The sequence below is a fragment of the Heptranchias perlo genome, chromosome 30 (genome assembly GCF_035084215.1).
Source record: "Heptranchias perlo isolate sHepPer1 chromosome 30, sHepPer1.hap1, whole genome shotgun sequence".
NCBI classification, from domain to species: domain Eukaryota; kingdom Metazoa; phylum Chordata; class Chondrichthyes; order Hexanchiformes; family Hexanchidae; genus Heptranchias; species Heptranchias perlo.
The window spans coordinates 10,608,863-10,630,606 of record NC_090354.1 but is presented as its reverse complement, the minus strand read 5'-3'; the positions used below and the strand labels follow the sequence as shown (position 1 = coordinate 10,630,606).

At 41.5% G+C, this 21,744-nt stretch overlaps 1 protein-coding gene across 1 annotated transcript in view; it reads left to right on the top strand.

Moving 5' to 3' along the window:
• The window catches only part of dhx58 (DEXH (Asp-Glu-X-His) box polypeptide 58), a 31,829-nt gene extending 10,989 nt beyond the window's left edge, over window positions 1-20,840 (top strand). The window contains exons 5-14 of the mRNA XM_067968874.1: window positions 3,624-3,814; window positions 5,195-5,311; window positions 7,766-7,892; window positions 8,343-8,534; window positions 9,505-9,758; window positions 12,864-13,013; window positions 15,881-16,042; window positions 17,152-17,342; window positions 19,411-19,504; window positions 20,329-20,840. Coding sequence (XP_067824975.1) covers window positions 3,624-3,814; window positions 5,195-5,311; window positions 7,766-7,892; window positions 8,343-8,534; window positions 9,505-9,758; window positions 12,864-13,013; window positions 15,881-16,042; window positions 17,152-17,342; window positions 19,411-19,504; window positions 20,329-20,502 — 1,652 coding nt within the window. The 3' untranslated portion in view covers window positions 20,503-20,840. The remainder of the gene's footprint in view (window positions 1-3,623; window positions 3,815-5,194; window positions 5,312-7,765; window positions 7,893-8,342; window positions 8,535-9,504; window positions 9,759-12,863; window positions 13,014-15,880; window positions 16,043-17,151; window positions 17,343-19,410; window positions 19,505-20,328) is intronic.
• Window positions 20,841-21,744: the final 904 nt, after the last annotated feature.

Sequence of the window (21,744 nt, the reverse complement as noted above, 5' to 3'; positions counted from 1 at the left end):
AAATGACATCCAATTCAGATCACAAGGGGTCCTATTGTTCCTTGAATAATGTTATGGTATTAATAGATATTGGACAATATAGGCACAATGCTGAATGTAAAACTTTCAGATCGCTAATGGGAGTGACCACTGCTGTATCCAGAAGAATATCTGGGACAGACCCAAAACTTGTAACAGTAACTATATCTTAATCCCTTGCGCCACAAAAACGTTCCACTGCTGAGATCACCCATTGAAAAGTAAAAGATGCGAGTGACTGTCTCGGTTTTGTGAAAATGTTTGGACCTCTTAGTGAAAAATACAAACATTTTTTTTTTTAAAATGCTTTTATAAACATTTTTTCCCCAATTTAGGAAAAAGTTAACTAGATTCTACTTTGGAAACATTTGGAAAGCAGTCCTGATTATTATGGGCGAAAGGGAAGAGGAGATCACCTTTTGGATTTTTTTTTCTCTTACGAATTATATTTTCTACAAGAGCAAAGTCACTGAAAGTTCATTGAAGCTGTGAATTCTAATGTGGTGTTGATTCAGAATGCTTTTCCTGCCCACTATTGCACTGGTGTGTCAAACTAGATTACATAAGAAATAGGAGCAGGAGTAAGCCATACGGCCCCTCAAGCCTGCTCCGCCATTCAATAAGATCATGGCTAATCTTCAACCTCAACTTCACTTTCCTGCCTGATCCCCATATCCCTTAATTCCCCTTGAGTCCAAAAATCTATCTACCTCAGCCTTGAACATATTCAACGACTCAGCATCCCACAGCCCTCTGGGGTAGAGAATGCCAAAGATTCACAACCCTCTGAGTGAAGAAATTCCTCCTCATCTTGTCTTAAATGGCCAACCCCTTATCCTGAGACTATGCCCCCTAGTTCTAGACTCTCCAGCCATGGGAAACAACCTTTCAGCATCAACCCTGTCAAGCCCTCTCAGAATCTTGTATGTTTCAATGAGATCACCTCTTATTCTTCTAAACTCCAGAGAGTATAGGCCCATTCTACTCAATCTCTTCTCATAGGACAATCTAGTGAACATTCGTTGCACCGCCTCTAAGGCAAGTATTCCTTAGAGAAGGAGACCAAAATTGCACACAGTACTCCAGGTGAGGTCTCACTAAAGCTCTGTACAATTGTAGTAAGACTTCCTTACTCTTGTACTCCAACCCCCTTGCAATAAAGGCAAACATGCCATTTGCATTCCTTATCGCTTGCTAACTTTTTATGTTTCTTGTACGAGGATAATGTTTTTCAAGTTCTGATGTAGGACTCACTTATAATCTTTTGACCCGGGGTGAAAGTTCTATCAACTGGCTGAACTGATATTTGTGAGTAGAGATGGGAAGCAAATTTAAACTGGTTCAAATGGACTGATTCAGATTTGTATGGAAAAGCAGCTTTGTTTAGATCAATTTGGTTCACTTTTGATTCAGGTTCATCTCTTTGATTTAGCAAAAAAAAACTTTCTAATAGGACCTAAAATCTCTGAATGCAAAACATTATTTTCTTCCGTGTAAAACAGTCAGTGGAAAGGGCAATAACATAAGAAAGCACAGAAGAAGGAAAAGCTGATTAAAATCTAATTGTTCCATGTGTAGTACACTCACTCATGGACCTTACGCAGTCCATTTCATCATTCGGGGAAGGGTTCTGAAGACTTATTCCCTGTCCCCAAAAGGTAAATCAAGCAAAACTCCAGAGTAGCTATCTAATATTCCATAGACTTCCTCCTCTTTAATATCCTTATGTTCTATGTCTTTCATTTTCATGGTTTCAGCAGCTCAAGAATATAATGTAAGAAAGCATTGTTTAAGAAGAGACCATTTTGCCCATACACAGACTAGATACCCTATCATGGATTCTGTCCAACCTATCCAATTTCCCTTATTGATCCCTCCATGTCCAATACTCAGTCCTGTTGTGCTGCCTTCCACCACATCACCTTTGCCCTGGCAGCACAGAAACTGTTCTCTTCCATAAATTATTTCATTATCTCTGACTGAATATTTAAACCCTCAGTCTAGTTCCTAAACAGATATTGTCCAGATCTTTTACAAAGTTAAATATCATGCTTTATCTGAGAGTTTGTTCCATATATTCGTAACAGTATTGGAAAAAAAATCGCTTCTAATTGCAAGTCTTCAAATTTGATCATTATATCCTCACGTGGTCCTGTAATTCTGTGCCTATATTTCAAATAACACACCTTTCATCTATATTAGCCATAATTTCTGGAATTTTGAAAATCTGGATCATGTTTCCTCAAAATCTTTTCTCGACTGAAAATAAATTCTGTGCTGCGAGAGAGCCTTTCTTCAGGTCTAGTCACTTTTTTGCATCAATGCGAGATACATTTTTGGGTGCGCATCAATGCAAAGGTGGCAGTGTAATCAGGAGACTACCGCACACACCAAAGCCTTGATATGTAAGATTCTGAAATCGGTTTTATGCCTTAATGTTTTAGATCCCGAGTTCTAGAATCATTGTTACTCATCTCTAAACCCTTTCCAATGCACCATTGTCTTTTTTTTTGAAAGCAGGGTTCTCAAAACTGCACACAATATTTCAAATATGGTCTCATTAATTATGTAAACATGGTTGAAATATCTTGTTTTGACTTAGTTTAAAGGTCTTAAGATGTATTTCAGTACATGATTAGTCTGATTGCTAACTTTAAATAGACAAGATGCTTTCAATAAATAGTCAGTGATGCCTCATATTATCTTCCTTTCCCACCTTTGCTAATTTATAATTTGACATGTATTGATATTAAAATCCACCTGCCTTTCTTCAGCCACTTAGTTACTGCAGATCCTCTAAATGTTATCTTTCTCCCTTATGCTCATCACTTAATAACATAGTTTGGTGTCATAAGATAGCTTATTACCAGACATACCTTCCTCTGTAGCATTTACCAGTAATCTAAACACACAACCTAGAACAGAATGTTATGGAATACATCTAGTCAATTCCCTTAGACAGAGCCTTGTTCCATTTATTATTAGTTTCTGTTTTCCATTGCAGAGCCAGCTTTCAATATAATTAGCTTATTTGCCAATAGTTTCAGGAGCTTTAATCTGCTTTCTAAATTTCATCTGTGGAACATTACCAAATGCCTTCTGCAAATCCAAATATATTATACTCAATGGATTGTCCTTGTCAACCAATTTAGTTATCTAAAATATACCAGCAAATCAGTTGCTTCTAAATCTACACCATCAAGTATGGGCTCTGTACTCTTCAGATGAACATTAAAAGTTTCACATATACTCTTGGAACATTCTCCAATTATAGAGGTTAAGCTAACTACCCTATAAACTCCTGGACTCATGATTATGTACAATGGGTTCATGTTTGCTATTCTCCAATCTTCAGGTGCAAGTCCTATAATTGCAGAACTCCTAATAAATATTAATGGAAGACTCAACTCTTTCCTTGAGGATTCTACGATGTATTCCGATTTGTGCACAGTTTTTGTTTATGAATGATGTGAAAGAATTTATGAAAAATAAGTTCTGAATGAGTTAGTAGAAACTCAAAGAAACTCAGAAATCTAGAATTGTAGCTGTTCAGGATTTTAGAGGCTTTCTTTAAGAAAGAACTTTTCTATTTTTTTTATATACAGACTTCTCTCTGCTGATAATTGATGAGTGTCATCACACTCAGAAAGATGCAGTATATAATACAATCATGGGCCAGTACATTGAGAAAAAGCAACAGCACACAAAGGGCTTACCTCAAATCCTTGGACTGACAGCATCACCTGGAACAGATGGAGCCAATACTTTTGAGCATGCAAAGGCGCATATCTTGCAGGTTGGTCCAACCCAATGAAGTCTCTTATCCAAAACATTTTTCAGATGCCGACTGGCTCACGTGTATCTCCAGCATTTTCTGTTTTGGGGCAACTTCTGTTCCTGGCCTGAAATGCCTCTATCCTTTAAGCCAGAAGTGTCTAACCAGGAGCCCCAGATAAGCGTTCTGCTGCTGAGCCCAGGCAATCAAGCTCTTGAAGGCCTGGCAACTCAGGCCTATTTGTGCTTATTTTTCTTATTTGGTGGTTTGTCCAGTTTGAATTTTGTGAGCCTGGAGGTTTGGAAAGGGCTATTTTTAGCACTGTGGCCTCACTCAATAAATCCCGTATCAGAACACACAGACCTGTTGGTATTGGCAACTTGAAACATTATGGAATGGATGCATTCATTTAAACTTTATTTATGGCCACCCTGAGGCACCATTGTGTGCACCTCTGCTTCCCTTAATGATAAAACTTTGGACACTCCTGCTGTAAACCAAGGCAGTTCTGTTGGTTGTTCACACTTTTGAATCCAGAAGCAACAATACAATTACAAAGTGTTGACTTCATAACTAGAATATTAGCTTCAGTACATAATATGTTCTAACACTAATTATTGTAAATTCTAATTTAAAAATCACTGTTACCCATTTGTTCACCTTCCAATTCATTGTGATATTATGCATGGAGTGTGTCTTCAGTCACCAGCAAAATTGTCATTCGAAAATGGAACAGAGCCAAGTTAACGAGGATTTTCTCTTCATAAACCAAGGAGCAGAGAATAATTTCAAAGGCTACAATCTGATCTCACAGTTCAAGTGACAGTTATAAACTGAATAAACCTTTTAATAAAGTCTATCTCACTTGAATTATTGTTATAATTAGCAAAAGCCCACCCAGACAGAGTTTTAAAAAAAGACTGCTCTGGAATGGTTAGAGATCAACTGGACGAAATGTGGAGTGAGCATGCATTGTGGGTAATACCCTTAGTTGAGGTCTGCACTTGACCTCTCAATAAATGAAATTGACTTCTTCAGGAGTTTTTGAAATTCAGGTTCAAAGTAAATCCACAAAGAAAATAAAACTGTGAAATTTATCTAGGTTTGAGCACTTTTGCATTCCAATCATATAGCCACCAAGTACCTTAATGCACTATGCACGGACTCAGCCGGTTTGGAATTCCAAGCCCTGCTGTGTTCGTACTTTGGCTTCTACTGGGGCAGAGTCAACTTGCTAAGGCACTGAGGATATAGAGGGAACCGATTTTCACACACAAGAGAAAGAAAAATTTAATTAATTTGGAGCTCAGCACAATCATTACTTTTAATATTAATTACAATGTTAATGTACTGTATTAATCTACTGATGCACATTGTGCTTGTATTTTCTATTTATCTCAGATCTGTGCTAATATGGATGCCTGTATGATAATGTCCTCCAAGAACTATATAGAACAGCTACAAGACACCGTCCCTCAGCCTGTAAAAAGATATGATCTTACAGAAGAAAGACAACGGGTACAAATTTTAACTCCTATATATAAAACCATAAAAATATATACAGTATTATAATATCCTAAACACATTATCCAGTGAATACTTTTAATAATATGATACAGTGCAGGGGATCGCAGTACCCTCGATCTACCAAATGCTGAATTCCCAATTTGGGGCATACTGCTGTGGGAAAATGTTGACCAAAACCACCTTAAACTATTCTGGGGTAAGTTTCTGATGAAATTTAGATTCAAATTCAAATATACACTCAGGAACTCTGGTGATAATCCCCTTCCCTAGACATACAAGGCAAGTAACATTCGCGCCAGACAAGTGCCAGGCAATGACCATCTCCAACAAGAGAGAGTCTAACCACCTCCCCTTGACATTCAACGGCATTACCATCGCAGAATCCCCCACCATCAACCTCCCTGGGGGTCACCATTGACCAGAAACTTAACTGGACCAGCCATATAAATACTGTGGCTATAAGAGCAGGTCAGAGGCTGGGTATTCTGCGGCGAGTGACTCACCTCCTGACTCCCCAAAGCCTTTCCACTATCTACAAGGCACAAGGCAGGAGTGTGATGGAATACTCTCCGTTTGCCTGGATGAGTGCAGCTCCAACAACACTCAAGAAGCTCGACACCATCCAGGACAAAGCAGCCCGCTTGATTGGCACCCCATCCACCACCCTAAACATTCACTCCCTTCACCAACAGCGCACAGTGGCTGCAGTGTGTACCATCCACAGGATGCACTGCAGCAACTCGCCAAGGCTTCTTTGACAGCACCTCCCAAACCCGCGACCTCTACCATCTGGAAGGACAAGAGCAGCAGGCACGTGGGAACAACACCACCTGCACGTTCCCCTCCAAGTCACACACCATCCCGACTTGGAAATATATCGCCGTTCCTTCATCTTCGCTGGGTCAAAATCCTGGAACTCCCTTCCTAACAGCACTGTGGGAGAACCTTCACCACACGGACTGCAGTGGTTCAAGAAGGCGGCTCACCACTACCTTCTCAAGGGCAATAGGGATGGGCAATAAATGCCGGCTTCGCCAATGACGCCCACATCCCAAGAACGAATCAATAGAAAAAATGCTGATTATCCTGGACTCATAAAGCTTTGTACGTATGCCATCCACTGCACTGGTTAGGAGAATTGACGCAAATCCACTAACCACTACTACCTTTGTAAGAATTCACTCCATTCCTGAGGATATTGAATGCTATGCATCATTCCCTAATCTGGAAACTGGGCCGAGTGTCTGCAGTTCTGCTCTATAACTGCTTTCTAGGGAGCACCATAATAGCGGCTATGGTTAATATACCTTTGGACAAGTCTTTTCCTCCCACTGGGAAGGACCCTCTTGTCTGTCTCTTTGCTTTCTCCTTACATGGTCTGACCCAGATACAGAAGGCAACGATTTGGGAAGTCATAGAGATGAGCTCACGGCACACGACTCCATGATGCAGTATACTTACCCAACTGAGGACACAACAGTGGTCCTTATTAGCCATCAACTCCACATAAACCAAAGCTAATTCAAGCACAAAATTCTAGTAGACCCATTCACTCACATTAGTCTTCAACATCGAGCATAGTGCAGCCAACTGCTTGCTCGATTCCCCTCTTCTCTGGCCTTATTATGTATCCTCGCCCTAACCTCACCCTCACCGTAGTGATTTTATTTTTCATTTTCCAGTTACCTTTATGCCGAGAGAGATCACTAATCAGCGCTGAGATGTGGGCAGTTATTTGTTCTGAGGACCTGCCCTGACTAGTACTTTGTTCACACTGCCCAAATCTGTTTCACACACATCCCTTAAAGCCAGCAGAAAAGACACCTTCATCCATTGATTCCAGACAGGATTCATACCCATGTCATGATGATGAACTCATGCCACTCCATGGTGTACTCACTTCACTGCACCATTGGACCTGCTGCCTACTGAAGACACAACCCTTCCTCAAATCTACCAGTCTTAATGCAATCTACTAGAATAAACACAAGCGATCTGAGCCTGGAATTCTAAGGACCAAACCCTGTCCCATTCACTCACATTGCATAGAATTCCAATGAACAAATCACCATCTTGCATCCTATGAATGAAAGGATGTTTGTACTAGCCCACTATGCCAGCAAGTCTCTTTAACCATGGTTTGTGAAACCATAGCCCAAGCATATAGTTACAGTTACAGTTCAGCTCTAAACAAGGCAGTTTAGAGTGCAGCGTGCCACTTTTGCACCACTGAATCGGAATTCAGCCCATATAATTTATTCCTGACCTAATTAAAAGAGAATATTGAAAACCTGAAGATTTTAAAGGAGGAATGAAGAAAGGAGAAATATTTGATTTAAAAAAGGAAGCTTTTTTCCTCGTAAACTTTGATTTTTTTTAAAAAACACAGTTTCTTTGCAGCTTTCTCTAAACTTACTTTCACTTTTTCTCCCAACTTTCATGCAGGACCCCTTTGGAGACAGAATTAAAAAGATGATGCGAACCATTCATTCCTATTTAGATGTACCTTCGGTCACGGGGAATTTGGGGTCACAGATTTATGAACAAACAGTTGTACAGCTGGAAAAAGAAGGTAATGGGGATGCCTTTTTACTGATCCATTTTTTTTTGTTGTGTAACATAAATAATTTGCATCAGTTTAAGCAAAGCAGCAAGTGTAAGACTGCGTGGATGTGTGCCATACCTTTCAATTGCATGGTTTGAATTGGGAAATCCAAACACTAAACAAGCGCCACTGAGAAAAGGAGGGAGTGGTGATTGGTATGTGGTACTCCAAAAAGGCAAAATCTGCTGATCGGCTCATAAAGGTTCCCCTATTTCAGGCTAAGCCAAAAACAATGGCCCAGAAATCGCTGGAAAAATAATGGCTCCTGACAATGAGCTCGCAGCACCAATTTCATAAGGTCCCTGGGACCACGTGAACGGGCGCCCTGCACGCCTGATTTTGGGCACGATCGAATTTCTAGGCCCGTGTGTTTATCCTGTGTGTCTAATATTTATTCTGTGTTTGGGATGTTGCTAGGTGCCATTGAATCTGACAGAAAAAAACGTGCCTGTGCACTCTATCTCTGGAAATACAATGATTCCCTTCTGATCAATGACACAGTGCGTATGATTGACGCGTTCACCTACCTGAAGGAATTCTACAGCAATGAAGAAAAAACTAAAGTTGTTCTTGATCAAACGGATCGATTCCTACTCAGGGTGTTTAAGGGTAAGGATAGGTGCCGACTTGTTTAATGGGAAGGATAGGTGCTGGCTTGTTTAATGGGAAGGATAGGTTCTGGCCTATTTACAGATATGGCACCTATAATTCACTTAATGTGGACCTGGGTTGTGGCATTTTGCATGAGTTGAAGCTTGTGGAGGGTTGCTGCAGGGAGGCCAGATATTGCCAATATTATTCAATACTCCCCTCACCCACTTCCCTAGCAGAGTGTTAGAGAAGTGATAAAGGTATGGACTAGGGTCTTGGCAGTTGATGACATAAATAAATACAAGTGGGGGGGGTTGGCGAGGGGGCAAGAGTTGAGGAGATGTCCAGCGCTCAAGGAGTGAAGGGTGCAAGCAGGGACAAAGGCAAGGTGGGGCAAAGCCCCGTGGTAATTTGAAAACAAGGACAAGAATATTGAACTCAAGATAACCATGTCATGGGAAACCATTGGAGGTGGGAGAGCACAGGGGTGATCGGACTTGGTGCAGGTAAGAATGCTGGCCACAGTGTCTTGGGATAAGTTTAAAAATTGTAGATTACTGATTCAGGCAAGCCTCAGTGACTGTGGGTGGGGGCAGGGTGGAGGGAGAATAGGCCAATGTTCCTGCTCCTGATCACTATCCAGTGAGATCTGCTGGAAGTTTATGTACATCCATTGAGCAGAATCAGGTTCAGCTGTGATACTTCCACAGTCAAATAGCTTGGCTACACTAACTGTCAAGGCTTGCATATTAAAGAATAGTTGTCAGAGTGGAATAATGCCCCAGGAAGACTTGCACCTTCAGGAGAGAAGGGTAGGAAAAGGAAAAAAAAATCAATTTATAATAAAATTACCATAATTTTATTATACAGATACATGTTGTGATTTCATTAAAATGATAGCAGAATGATTGTGCATGAATAGATGCATTTAATTATACATTGCTCATTATGCTCTTCCCATCCTCACACTGTCTGTTCCTCTCATTAGATAATAAAGAGGAGCTGCTCTTACTTGCCGTCACTAAAGAGTATGAAAATCCGAAACTGAACAAACTGGAGGAAATACTCCTGGAACGGTTTCAGTTCTCAAACTCCCGAGGGATTATCTTCACAAAAACACGGCAGAGCACGCATGCCTTGCTGGACTGGATTAAGAGCTGTGCCCGGTTAATGGCAGCTAATATCAAAGCAGGAAGTCTAACAGGGGCAGGTGCCAGTAGCCAGACCAAGCACATGACTCAGGTGAGCTGGAACAGTGCAGTGCACCGAAAGTACCATTCTCAACTACTATTACCATTTTTGTGGTGCAGCTGGTTTCTGTTTCTGCTGACCTTTCCTGAAGCTGCTGATTCCACTGCTCCATTGGTGACCACACTTCTGTACCTCACCCATGAGCTGAGACAGTTATCATGGGCAGACTAATTGATCGTGGATTGGACGCTTCAGCCGAACCTGATCCTTAGTCATGGATATCTACATACATGCACTTTCATGCAGGATTTACTGGATAGTCATAAGGAACCACTACTGATTTTACCCTTCCTAGACCAGATGTGCTGAGACCAATTGTAGCAACCCTGTGATTATCTAACTCTGTCCAGGCAGCAGAACCAAACTGAGTCTCTTCCTGGCCCATAAAGCTAAGTGCCATTGAGCCATTAAGAGTCACTGCGTTCTGTTCAACTTTTCTTGTATCTGTTAATTTAAGCCACAATTATATTCACTTTTATCTCACTGCTCGTCATAGGAAAGTGACAAATCCTGTATATATCAAAAGAGAAATAACAGACCCTGTGCACAGGATGCTCGCATTCTTCAGACTAATTATCAGCTGCTGCTGTTAAACCCTTAAGTGACATTATTTCTGCACTGCAATTATCTCCCACCTGCACATTTAAGAAACTGATTCTAAACTGTTAAAAATGTGATACAAAGCAGAAATTTAAAGGAACAGCACACATAGCAAATGATAAACTATACAAAATAGCAACTGTGCAGAAGTAACAAGGCAGTGATTGCTGAGAGATTAATGGTGGTGGTAAAAAAAAAAGGTCAGATTAACAGGTTTTCCATCTCTTGTGTCACCTTTTCTGCATAATCCAACTTTTATAAATACCTTTCATAAAGAAACATAGGACATACCAACACAATAGTAAAAATAACATCTTCAGTCTGATAGTTTAGAAGGGAGGAAGAACAGAGTCTGAGGAAAGGGAGCCATTCATGATGTCAGTGAATGTTGGTACTGAGAACAGGTTATAGTGTGACGAAGAGCTGGGTCAGAAGGGGCAGGAGATGGGTCTCAAGTTGACATCAGAGTGATGTGATTTGGGGCAAAGGTATAGTGGGGTTGGGGCCATCTAAGGGAGAAGATGGAGGCTGAGGGGTGGTTTCAGGTGCCATCTGGAAAGCACCCACATGCTTCCCAGATGCCACCCGGGTCTGTAAATGGAATTTACCACACATGCTTACTCTGGCTGATAGCATTAAGGAAGCACTGTAAGATTCAGATTTCCTGGCTTTGCTCCCAGAGGTGCGGCCGAGTATAAAGAGATGGGAAGGGGAGGCATCAGGAGCAATTCCAGAATGTGGAACAGGAGGAGAAGACATAACCCATGCCAAAAAAAATGTTCTCCCGTGCCTCCCTTCGCTCCTGTGGTTGTGCCAGTGCCCCTATTGCAAGAGCCAGAAATTCCACCCTTTATAGAACTTTCCAAACATCAAGTAGAGTGCAGAGGTGGACAATGGTGGGAAGACAGGCAAGCAGGGATTTCACGGGAGCAGAGGTAATGGGAATGTAAGACCAATCAATTGTAATACAGTTGACATCAGCCAAATTACACCAAGCAACTTAAATCATCAAACCAGGCAATGTTTTACATTTGCTATTACCTCATGTGAACCCTCATATATGATTTCACACAATTTAATGCATTAGTGATGCTGCAAAATGATTCCTAATATTCACAAATTTAAAACTAACATGCTAATTTAAACAATTCCCTCTTTAGCTGAATCTAACACCTTTATACAACTAAAAAATCCTGTTCTTCACGAGACATTGAAATAAATCAACATATGGTTCATTCATTTAAATGTGCTTTAAGAAAAAAGACATCTAAACTTTTTATACAAGGTATTCCTACTTGACCAATATATGATGGAGTTTGAACAGTTTTACGATGCAAAGGTTAATGGAATATCACTTGATTGAGTTGGCGTAGGCCAAGGCAACCCCTTTGAGGACTTCTGCCTCTTTCCAATGTGATTGCTCTGAGTTTACAGTTGATAATGAATTTCAAGGCACCAGGGTGAGTAAAGAGCTGCTCACTGCCTCAAGTCTCTGAAGAGTATTTGCTGAGTATTATGAAATGTTCGTTCAAATGGTTCTGGCATGAAGATTCACTACTGTACTGAGGAACTATTCACACATCATCAAATGCACTGATGCATTAGGAAACTCTCCAGGATAACTTGCTATAATAACTCCAAACTTCCGTATTCTTTCTAAACATAACGTTCAAATGTTTTCATTGTAAGGTTTTTTTTAATATAAAATTTACACTTGATCTTGTTGGTATCCCGATTGGAGCTAACATTTCTGAGGCAAGGGGCTGACATCCAACCTTTCAATGCCTGTCAACACTCTCCCTGATTGCTGCACTGAATTCAGTACATCTCTTCTCTGTCGTTAAGGAAAATAATCTCTTCTAAAACTACTTAATAAAAACTGCAAGAGGCAGAATTTGAGTGAATCTTCAGATGGGATATCTTCTGGAAATGACAAAAGTTTCAAAGCAGCCAAATAAATTATTAGTTGTAGTTTAATATCAAAACTTGCAGCAATTCTGTAAGCAGAGAAGTAGAGTTGGTTGGAGTTTCTCTGCAGTACAGCGGAGTAGCTGGGAGAAGCAAAACAGAGACTGTGCAGAGCCACCATTGGCCAGAGGGCGTAATTACAGTGTGACAAGTTTACATAAGCAGTTTCTATTATAAATGTGGACATGGGAATTTATATGCGAAAAAATGGACAGGAAAGTGTGATTTAAAAACCTGACAACGGGAAGTAAGGTTTTGTGGACAGGAAGTATGCACAGCCATCAGGTTTGTATTGTTATGAAGCTAGGTAGAGATATTAATTTTTTTTAAATGGAGAAAATTTGGTCACCACGCAAAACATGAGTCTATTCATCGGAACTGGAGCAATTAAAAGAATATTGTGAATTTCGAAATGCACTGTATGGTCCTACAGTTCTAATTTTTTGACCTTGTATGTCTGTAGACAAGTTGACAGGTGCACAGAACATTTCAGTACTTAATCTTTCCTGTGTGTTTGTAACATTGCAGCAAGAGCAGCTGGAAGTCATTCAGAAATTCCGATACGGCAATATCAACCTCCTCATTGCCACTAGTGTTGCAGAAGAAGGCCTGGACATCAAAGAATGCAATATAGTCATCCGCTATGGACTTATCACCAATGAGATTGCTATGGTTCAGGTAAATCGATTGTTGATATGCAGGATGTTGTGTTTATTCAGAATCCAATTTCTTGGTTATTTATTAGTCATGACCCTGTGGTACCTACGAACATATGAAATTGATGGGCAGGAAAAAAAACAATTGGTCCATCAAGCCTGTCCCCCACACCATGACTGATGGAGCATCATGACTAAAGACCTCCCTCGTTCCCCCACCCCACAGCCGTGTAATCTCCTGGGAGAGGCAGAAAACCACAGAAAAAAACCATGGGCCAATAAGGGGAAATTCCTCTCTGACGTCCTCAGGTGTTTGAAGCCAGTCGAGGAGATCACATGGACCAAGTGTTATCTATAAAGACCTTCTATATGATGCAATCTCCGCCCCAGTCAAGAACTGTATGGGGTCAATCACCACAAGCGTAAACTCTATGCTAGATGCTGACTGAGAAACAATTGTAGATCATACAGCAATGAAGAGAGGGCATGGAAGTTAAATATATTTTCACTGGAAACAATATAAGAGGGGACACGATTCAAGTTCTTAAGATCATGTAGGGAAACAAAAAGGTGGATTTTTTTGTGCATAACTAGGAGAGAAGAACTAGAGAAATTACTACGAGCTAAAGCGGCCATTGGACCACTGATCAAGCAGCATCAACATGTGGACTAGACTGCCACCTAGTGTAACAGATGCTAGCTGAATTGAAGCATTTTTAAAGGAACTGGATCAATTTCTGATTCAGCAAAGAGCAGAAGTGTACAGGTTTGAGTTGGGGAAGAGATGAAGAATAGATTGGGTTCTGGAACAGAATGTGGATGATAGGGAACAGACCAGTAAATGTTTATGGTGCAGACAGTTCTTCAAAATCTGATCTGCACCTGAAACATTAACTGGTCTCTTCTCTGCACAGATGCTGCCTGACCTGCTGAGTGTCTCCAGCATTTTCCTTTTCATTTCAGATTTTCACCATCTGCAGTTGTTTGATTTTTGTAGATGATAGATGATACTAGATGAGCTCAATGATCTTGTTTTCATAATTATATTCTTAATATTCTGGGCAGACACATGGCAGATGCAATTTAACGCAGAGAAATGTGAAGTGGTGTATTTTGGTAGAAACAATGAGGAGAGGCAATATAAACTAAATAGTACAATTTTAAAGGGTGTGCACAAATCTTTGAAGGTGGCAGGACAAGTTGAGAAGGCTGTTAAAAAAAGCGTACGGGATCCTGGGCTTTATAAATAGATTGTAAACAATTTTACAACACCAAGTTATAGTCCAGCAATTTTATTTTAAATTCACAAGCTTTCGGAGGCTTCCCCCTTCCTCAGGTGAACGATGTGAAATGATTTATAAATATAAATCATTTATTTATAAATAGAGGCATAGAGTACAAAAGCAAGGATGTTATGCTAAACCTTTATAAAATAATGGCTAGGCCTGAGCTGGAGTATTGTGTTCAATTCTGGGCACCGCACTTTAAGCAGGATGTTAAGGCCTTAGAGAGGGTGCAGAAGAGATTTACTGGAATGGTTCCAGGCACGAGGGATTCAGTTATGTGGAGAGACTGGAGAAGCTGGGGTTGTTCTCCTTAGAGCAGAGAAGGTTAAAAGGAGATTTGATAGAGGTGTTCAAAATCATGAATGGTTTTGACAGTAAATAAGGAGAAACTGTTTCCAGTGGCAGAACAGTCAGTAACCAGAGGACACAATTTTAAGGTGATCAGTAAAAGAGCCAGAAGCGACAAGACAAAACATTTTTTTTCGCAGCGAGTCTGGAATGCGCTGCTTGAAAGGGTGGTGGAAGCAGATTCAATAGCAACTTTCAAAAGGGAATTGGATAAATATTTGAAGGGAAAAAAATTACAGGGCTGTGGGAAAGAGCAGGGGAATGGAACTAATTGGATAGCCCTTTCAAAGAGTCGGCATAGGCACGATGGGTTGAATGGCCTCCTCCTGTGCTGTACCTACTATGATGCTATGAATACTCAAAAATGGCAATGTTGTGTTGAACAAGTGAGTAGAAGATCAGAACGCAGATTCCAGTTTTGCCTGATATTTGCACTCTGTCGTTCTCCCAGAGGGTAACTTTTGTTAGTTTTAGTCTGGTTGCTCAAGTATACTTCCGGATAGGTCTGCTAAGGGACAGCATTGGCAGGGTCTATGGACATGCCTGTAAGCTTCAATGGCTTCCTTGACCTCATTCCCATGAAACTTCTGACCAGCCAACTTCCCTTCATGGTTCCCCATGCTAGCTAACGTTGTAAATGTTTCCCTCTCCTCAGGGACTGTCCTTCTCACTTTCAAAACCATCTTCATCACTTCCACATTTTCTCCAGTTAAACATTGGGATGACTGATGCCATCATTTCTGCCCCCACCACAAACTCTGAGCCTTTGCCAGTGATTCCATCCCCCTCACTGGCCATTGTCTCAGGCTGAACCAAACTGTTTGCAATCTCAGCATCCTATTTGACCCCAATCTGAACTTCCCACCTAGTACATGCTCCATCACAAAAGTCAACTACTTCCACCTCCATAACTTATCCCACCTCCACCCTTGCCTCAACCCATCTGCCTCCAAAAACCTCCTCCTTTGAGGCCCTCCTTAAAACCTACTTCTTTGACCAAGCATCCTGTCACCCCTCCTAATATCTCCTCCTTTGCCTCGGCATCCATTTTGTCTGATCATACCTCTGTGAAGCGCATGGGAAGTTTTTCGACGTTAAGGCGCTATATAAATGCAATTTGTTGTTGGATGCAGGTAATATAGGAAGGGATATTATCCCCTTCTTCCCTGTCAAAAAGACTGACAAAGATAATGGTCTTGAACCATTTACTGTACTTTCCTGTTATATAATTGTTTCACTTTTCCTCTTCACCCAGGCCAGCGGACGAGCTAGAGCTGACAACAGCATTTATTCAGTAGTTGCTCAACAAGGAGGGAGAGAGATACAACGGGAATATACAAACGAGTACCGCGAGCAGCTTATGAAACGTGCAATTGAGGCCGTGCAAGATATGCAGCAAAGGGATTACCTTGTAAAGGTAAGACACTTGAATAATTTTCACACAAACTTTGTGTTATTTAGGAACAGCAGTGTAAGTGGGAGAATGTTCTTGTTGCAATTTCAGACTCTTTGTATATATGGCCATTCTGTACACTACACCAATAACTAGTTATATTTACATAAGCTCCTCATGCCTCAGAGAATTTTACGAAGGGGAGAGGTGGGCCCTGAGCAGGGAGTAAATGAATTTGGTCTGTGGTGGTGAGGGGAGGGAAACTGAAGATTGCATAGAATGTACAAAAACAGAAATAGGCCATTCGGCCTAACTGGTCCATGCCAGTGTTTATGCTCCACATGAGCTTCCAACCACCTTTCTTCACCTAACCCTATCAGGATATCCTTCTATTCCTGTATCCCTCATGTATTTGTCTAGCTACCCCTTAAATGCTAGTCGCCTCAACTACTCCTTGTGGTAGCGAGTTCCACAATATAACCACGCTCTGGGTAAAGAAGTTTCTCCTGAATTCCCCTATTGGATTTATTAGTGACTGTCTTATAATTATGACCCCTAGTTTTGGTCTCCCCCGCAAGTGGAAACATTTTTTCTATGTCTACCCTATCAAACCCGTTCATAATCTTAAAGACTTCAATCAGGTCACCCCTCAGCCTTCCCTATTCTAGAAAAAAAAAAGAGCCCCAGCCTGTTCAATCTTTTTTTTATAGTTATAACCTCTCAGTTGTGGTGAAGAAATTGATTTTTCAGAGGCTTTGAAGATCGGGAAAGAGCAGAAAGGTGAAGCGGTTTTGGAAGCTAATTATTTTGAACTAGTAGATTTCTCATTGCTCACGGGTAGCCTGGGACCTGGAGTGTGATTTGTGGCCATCAGATCAGCACTTATTGCTCCGCACCTGTGCACTCTGCCTCTCCCAGTGCCTTCGCCTCGTGCTCACTAACGTAATTCTTCAGGATGTGCGCAGCTGCGCTGGTGTTTGCAAACTTTGGCGAAGGGTTGCAGAGATCGTTCTGGGTCACCAGCAATGCTGGCAGGCTGTTCTGCTAGGCCTACAAGGACAGAAAAGGGGTTGGCCACCTGGCTGGGAAGTCCAAGAGCTGCCACTTCTAACCCAGTGATTTCTCTGCTTTAGATTAAAGAGCTCCAACTGGAAGGCATGATCAGCCGGAAAGTAAAAGAACAGAAGTATAACGCAAATAAGATGGAAAATCTTTCTCATGACGTGAGGTTTTTCTGCCGGAACTGCAATGAGGCAGTGTGCCACGCCAGTGACATTCAAATCATTGAGGGCATGCACCATGTTAATGTGAATCCTGACTTCCAGTAAGTGCTCAGAAACGTTTCTCCACTGCTTAACTGTTCGTTTGACATCCAAATCAGTCACAGTGTGGGTAGAGTGCCTTCACATTGAATGGAAGCCATGCTGCTGATTTTTCAACAATTTTCTCCCCTACCCTCACCCTCTCTTAAAGGCCTTACTCCTTGCTGGAATACGGTTCCATAATGGCGAGGACCTTGCTCAGATGGCTTCTCTTCATGTGAGGCTAAACAATATTCTTTTCCTTAACCAATTTTCTTCATCTTAACTCAGGTAAGCTGAGGCCAATTGTAGTCCTCCGATTATTGGCCTGGCTGAGATGATTGGCTTCCAACAACACATTAGTGGTTGTTGGAGGCCAATCATCTCAGCCCCAGGACATTGCTGCAGGAGTTCCTCAGGGCAGTGTCCTTGGCCCAACCATCTTCAGCTGCTTCATCAATGACCTTCCCTCCATCATAAGGTCAGAAAGGGGAAGTTTGCTGATGATTGCACAGTGTTCCAGTTCCATTCACAACCCCTCAGATAATGAAGCAGTCCGTGCCCGCATGCAGCAAGACCTGGACAACATCCAGGGTTGGGCTGATAAGTGGCAAGTAACATTCGCACCAGACAAGTGCCAGGCAATGACTATCTCCAACGTGAGAGTCTAACCACCACCCCTTGACATTCAACGGCATTACCATCGCTGAATCCTCCACCACCAACATTCTGGGGGTCACCATTGACCAGAAACTTAACTGGACCAGCCATATAAATACTGTGGCTACAAGAGCAGGTCAGAGGCTGGGTATTCTGCTGCGAGTGACTCAACTCCTGACACCATCCACAAGGCACAAGTCAGGAGTGTGGTGGAATACTCTCCACTTGCTCGGATCAGTACAGCTCCAACAACACTCAAGAAGCTTGACACCATCTAGGACAAAGCAACCCGCTTGATTGGCACCCCATCCACCACCCTCAACATTCACTCCCTTCACCACCGGCACACCGTGGCTGCAGTGTGTACCATCTACAGGATGCACTGCAGCAACTCGCCAAGGCTTCTTCGACAGCACCTCCCAAACCCGCGATCTCCACCACCTAGAAGGACAAGGGCAGCAGGCACGTGGCAACAACACCACCTGCACGTTCCCCTCCAAGTCACACACCATCCTGACTTGGAAATATATCACCGTTCCTTCATCGTCGCTGGGTTAAAATCCTGGAACTCCCTACCAAACAGCGCTGTGGGAGAACCTTCACCACATGGACTGCAACGGTTCAAGGCGGCGGCTCACCACCACCTTCTCAAGGGCAATTAGGGATGGACAATAAATGCTGGCCTCGCCAGTGACGCCCACATCCCATGAACGAATAAAAAAAAAGACCGAGGATTGAAGATGGGACTGTCCTGGTCTGCATAGCTCAGCTATTCACTATTTTGACCAGCTGTACAATTGGGGAGTATATAGCTGTTTTTGTTTTGATGAAAGTAGCAATTATTGGGGTCTAACCAGAGCTCTATACAACTGTAGCATAACTTCCACCCCTTTGTATTCCTGTTGTTCCACAGAGGAAAATGATATTCCTCCTTAGGATCGGTTCTTAGACATTTGCCTGACTAAGTCCGCCAGCGGCCTGCAGCAAGTAATGTTCTCTATGTCACAAATATCGATGTAAATGTGAAATGTTTTTCAAGATCAAGTTTTGTAGAAATTGCAGCAAGGTCAATTTCCAGGCCGCAGCAGCTGGCTTAGACATTGACTCTAAGTACAGAGCAGGGCTGAGTAATTACCTACACATATGTAAGTCCAGAACACCAGCCATTGTGGGGCTTGGGGAGCAGTGAGTGAGCCAACACTGCTGTTATTTTAAATAATCAGAATCTTTTGAGATACAGCTTGCAAAGTCTTTACATCCATTAATGGATCAGACTTTTCCTGTATTTCATCTCATGGAGATAGCTTGTGAAATTTAGCTTTTGGAAACTGCACTTAAAAAAGAAAGACTGAAAAATAGAAATCATCAGTCGGATGGCCCAGTGTTAAACTTTTCTTTCACTCGCTTTTGCCTCCTGTTTTATTTCCCCAGTATTTACTACAAAGTATCTGGAAAAATAGATCTTCCAAGAAAATTTGAAGACTGGGAACCAGGCGGGACAGTGAGCTGTCAGAAATGCGGTCAGGTACGTAAAATCCAGGCAACTCTGCTTGTGTTCTAATCGCACTCTTGGGATGGACGAATTTATAATCTGCAGGAGACCAACCAGTCAATGACAACATGGGAATAAAAGGGGATGTGACTGCTTTGGCAAAATTAAAATCAGGCTCCATAAATATCCAAAAATTAGTATGAAAATATTTAGAATGAGTGGGATGTGCAATTTGTAACGGAAGATCCTGGGCAATTTTACCAAAAGCATTTTTTTGCAGATACTAAATAGAAACATGATGCTCAGAAGAAGTACTGAGGAATTCTGGGAATATTTTATGATCATTATACAACCTAAGTCAACAGAGACTATCGGGAATCAAATCTGAGGCCTTCTTAGTCTGTGTGGCTCTGGGGCTCATCTTGCCAATGCATTCATAAAACTAAATAGTTTTTGATTTTAAGTCCATGTTATATATAGAAGACATACATATTAGATACAATGTCTATCCAACAGCAGACCTGATGTCATAATGCAAACCTTGACTTCCTCAATTGGATGTTCTTTAGTTAGGCCTATTCATGTCCACATGGTATTTCTTTTCCATTTTCCACCTCAACCACTGTGTCTCCAAATCAAGCAGGACACGGCCTCTGTAGTTAAAATATGAGACAGCTTCTTCCCTGAAGTCCAGTGAAATTGTAGGTTTGGTTCCAGATGGTCTTTGCTGACTTGAAAGGCAGGCATGAATGGATGTTGGACACACACAAGATCAACTGGGAGGCCCCCACGCTGCACCTTTGCGGCGTCTACTTTGAAATACTGCTTAGTTACTCCTATTATGTTTCTCCACACAGACCTGGGGAATGCAGATGATCTACAAGTCTGTGCCCATTCCCAGTTTATGCATCAAGAACTTTGTGGTCGAGTTGCCGACTGGAAGAAGAACCTTCAAACAATGGAAAAAGGTCCCCTGCCAAATGGAAGAGTTCAACTACATTGAATTCTGTGCAGCCAACCTTTCTCTGTAGACCTCTGAATCTGCACATTCCTCATAAACTTAAAGCTGGCTCTTAATCGTCCATAAAATCTCCATATCTTTAGCCAACATTCAGGGTATAGTCGTAATGAGTTTACATCCTCCAGTTTGCAATAATGAGAAAAATCCCACAGAATTGAAATGGGTAATAATAGTGATCCTGAAATTTACATTCCAGCTGCTAGTTAGGGAGGGGAGAGATTTGCATTCTCTAGAGTTTTAAGATGAACTGTCACTGCTATGTGGGGTTTATAACAATTTGATGGTCTGTAACTAAATTCTTGTAATGAAATTTTAGAATTCAATGTAAAAATAAAAATAAAAAAACTGCTTCTCTTGTTTTTTTAAAATTCAATCACGAGATGTGGGCGCCGCTGGCAAAGCCCACCTCTACGTGCCCTGAGAAAGTGGTGGTGAACCACCTTCTTCAACTATAGCTCGGCTTCAACTGAATGGCCTGATTTCAAAGGGTAATTAGTTGTTAATTCCACAGTCCCGGAACTGTAATGGCCCAGATTTTGCTGGAATGAGGCATCGTGTGGCGTACCTTGTTAGTTAGACTTGTTCGTGCACATTTAGGTTTTAAAATTTTTTCCCCGCAAAGTTGCTGGAAGTACGAGCTGAAAATTGGGAGAGTTTATGTTTGTATAGATTTCTCTTTTTTTTGACAAGACTAGCAACCTATTGGTTTACCAGATCCAAAATCAAATGTTCAAGGCCCCAGCAGGTTTAGTTTTCAGATGGATCAATTCCTGGTGCAATTTTTATTGTGCCTTAAAATTGTTGCCTTTCATAGTTTTTGTCACATCTATATTATATAAAGAAAGTGCTGTGTACATACACTCTTCTTGTCCCCAAAACTTTGAGATGTTTTTATGTCAACATTTCAAGTCAATGTTTATGATGGGAGTTCCCTACTTCGGTCTGTCAACAATGGGATGTCAGAGTTCAAACCTCCCTCTAATAGGTGGCATTGTGGCAGCTTCTCTGTCTATCTCCCAGCAACTTAGTGCCCATGACTCTCCTCTGACCAGCTCTCTCCCTTTTGAAGTTTGTGTAAGTTCTCAATTTTTGGAACCGTTTTGCGAGCTTGTGCGATTGATCTTCAATATCACATCTACATTTGTGTCCTTCAACTTTCCATCGTTCATTTTTATCTGGAACTCTGATCTCCACCAGGCTCCTGCTCTTAAAATACTGGGGACAATACCAGTAATAAATGTAAACTTGACAA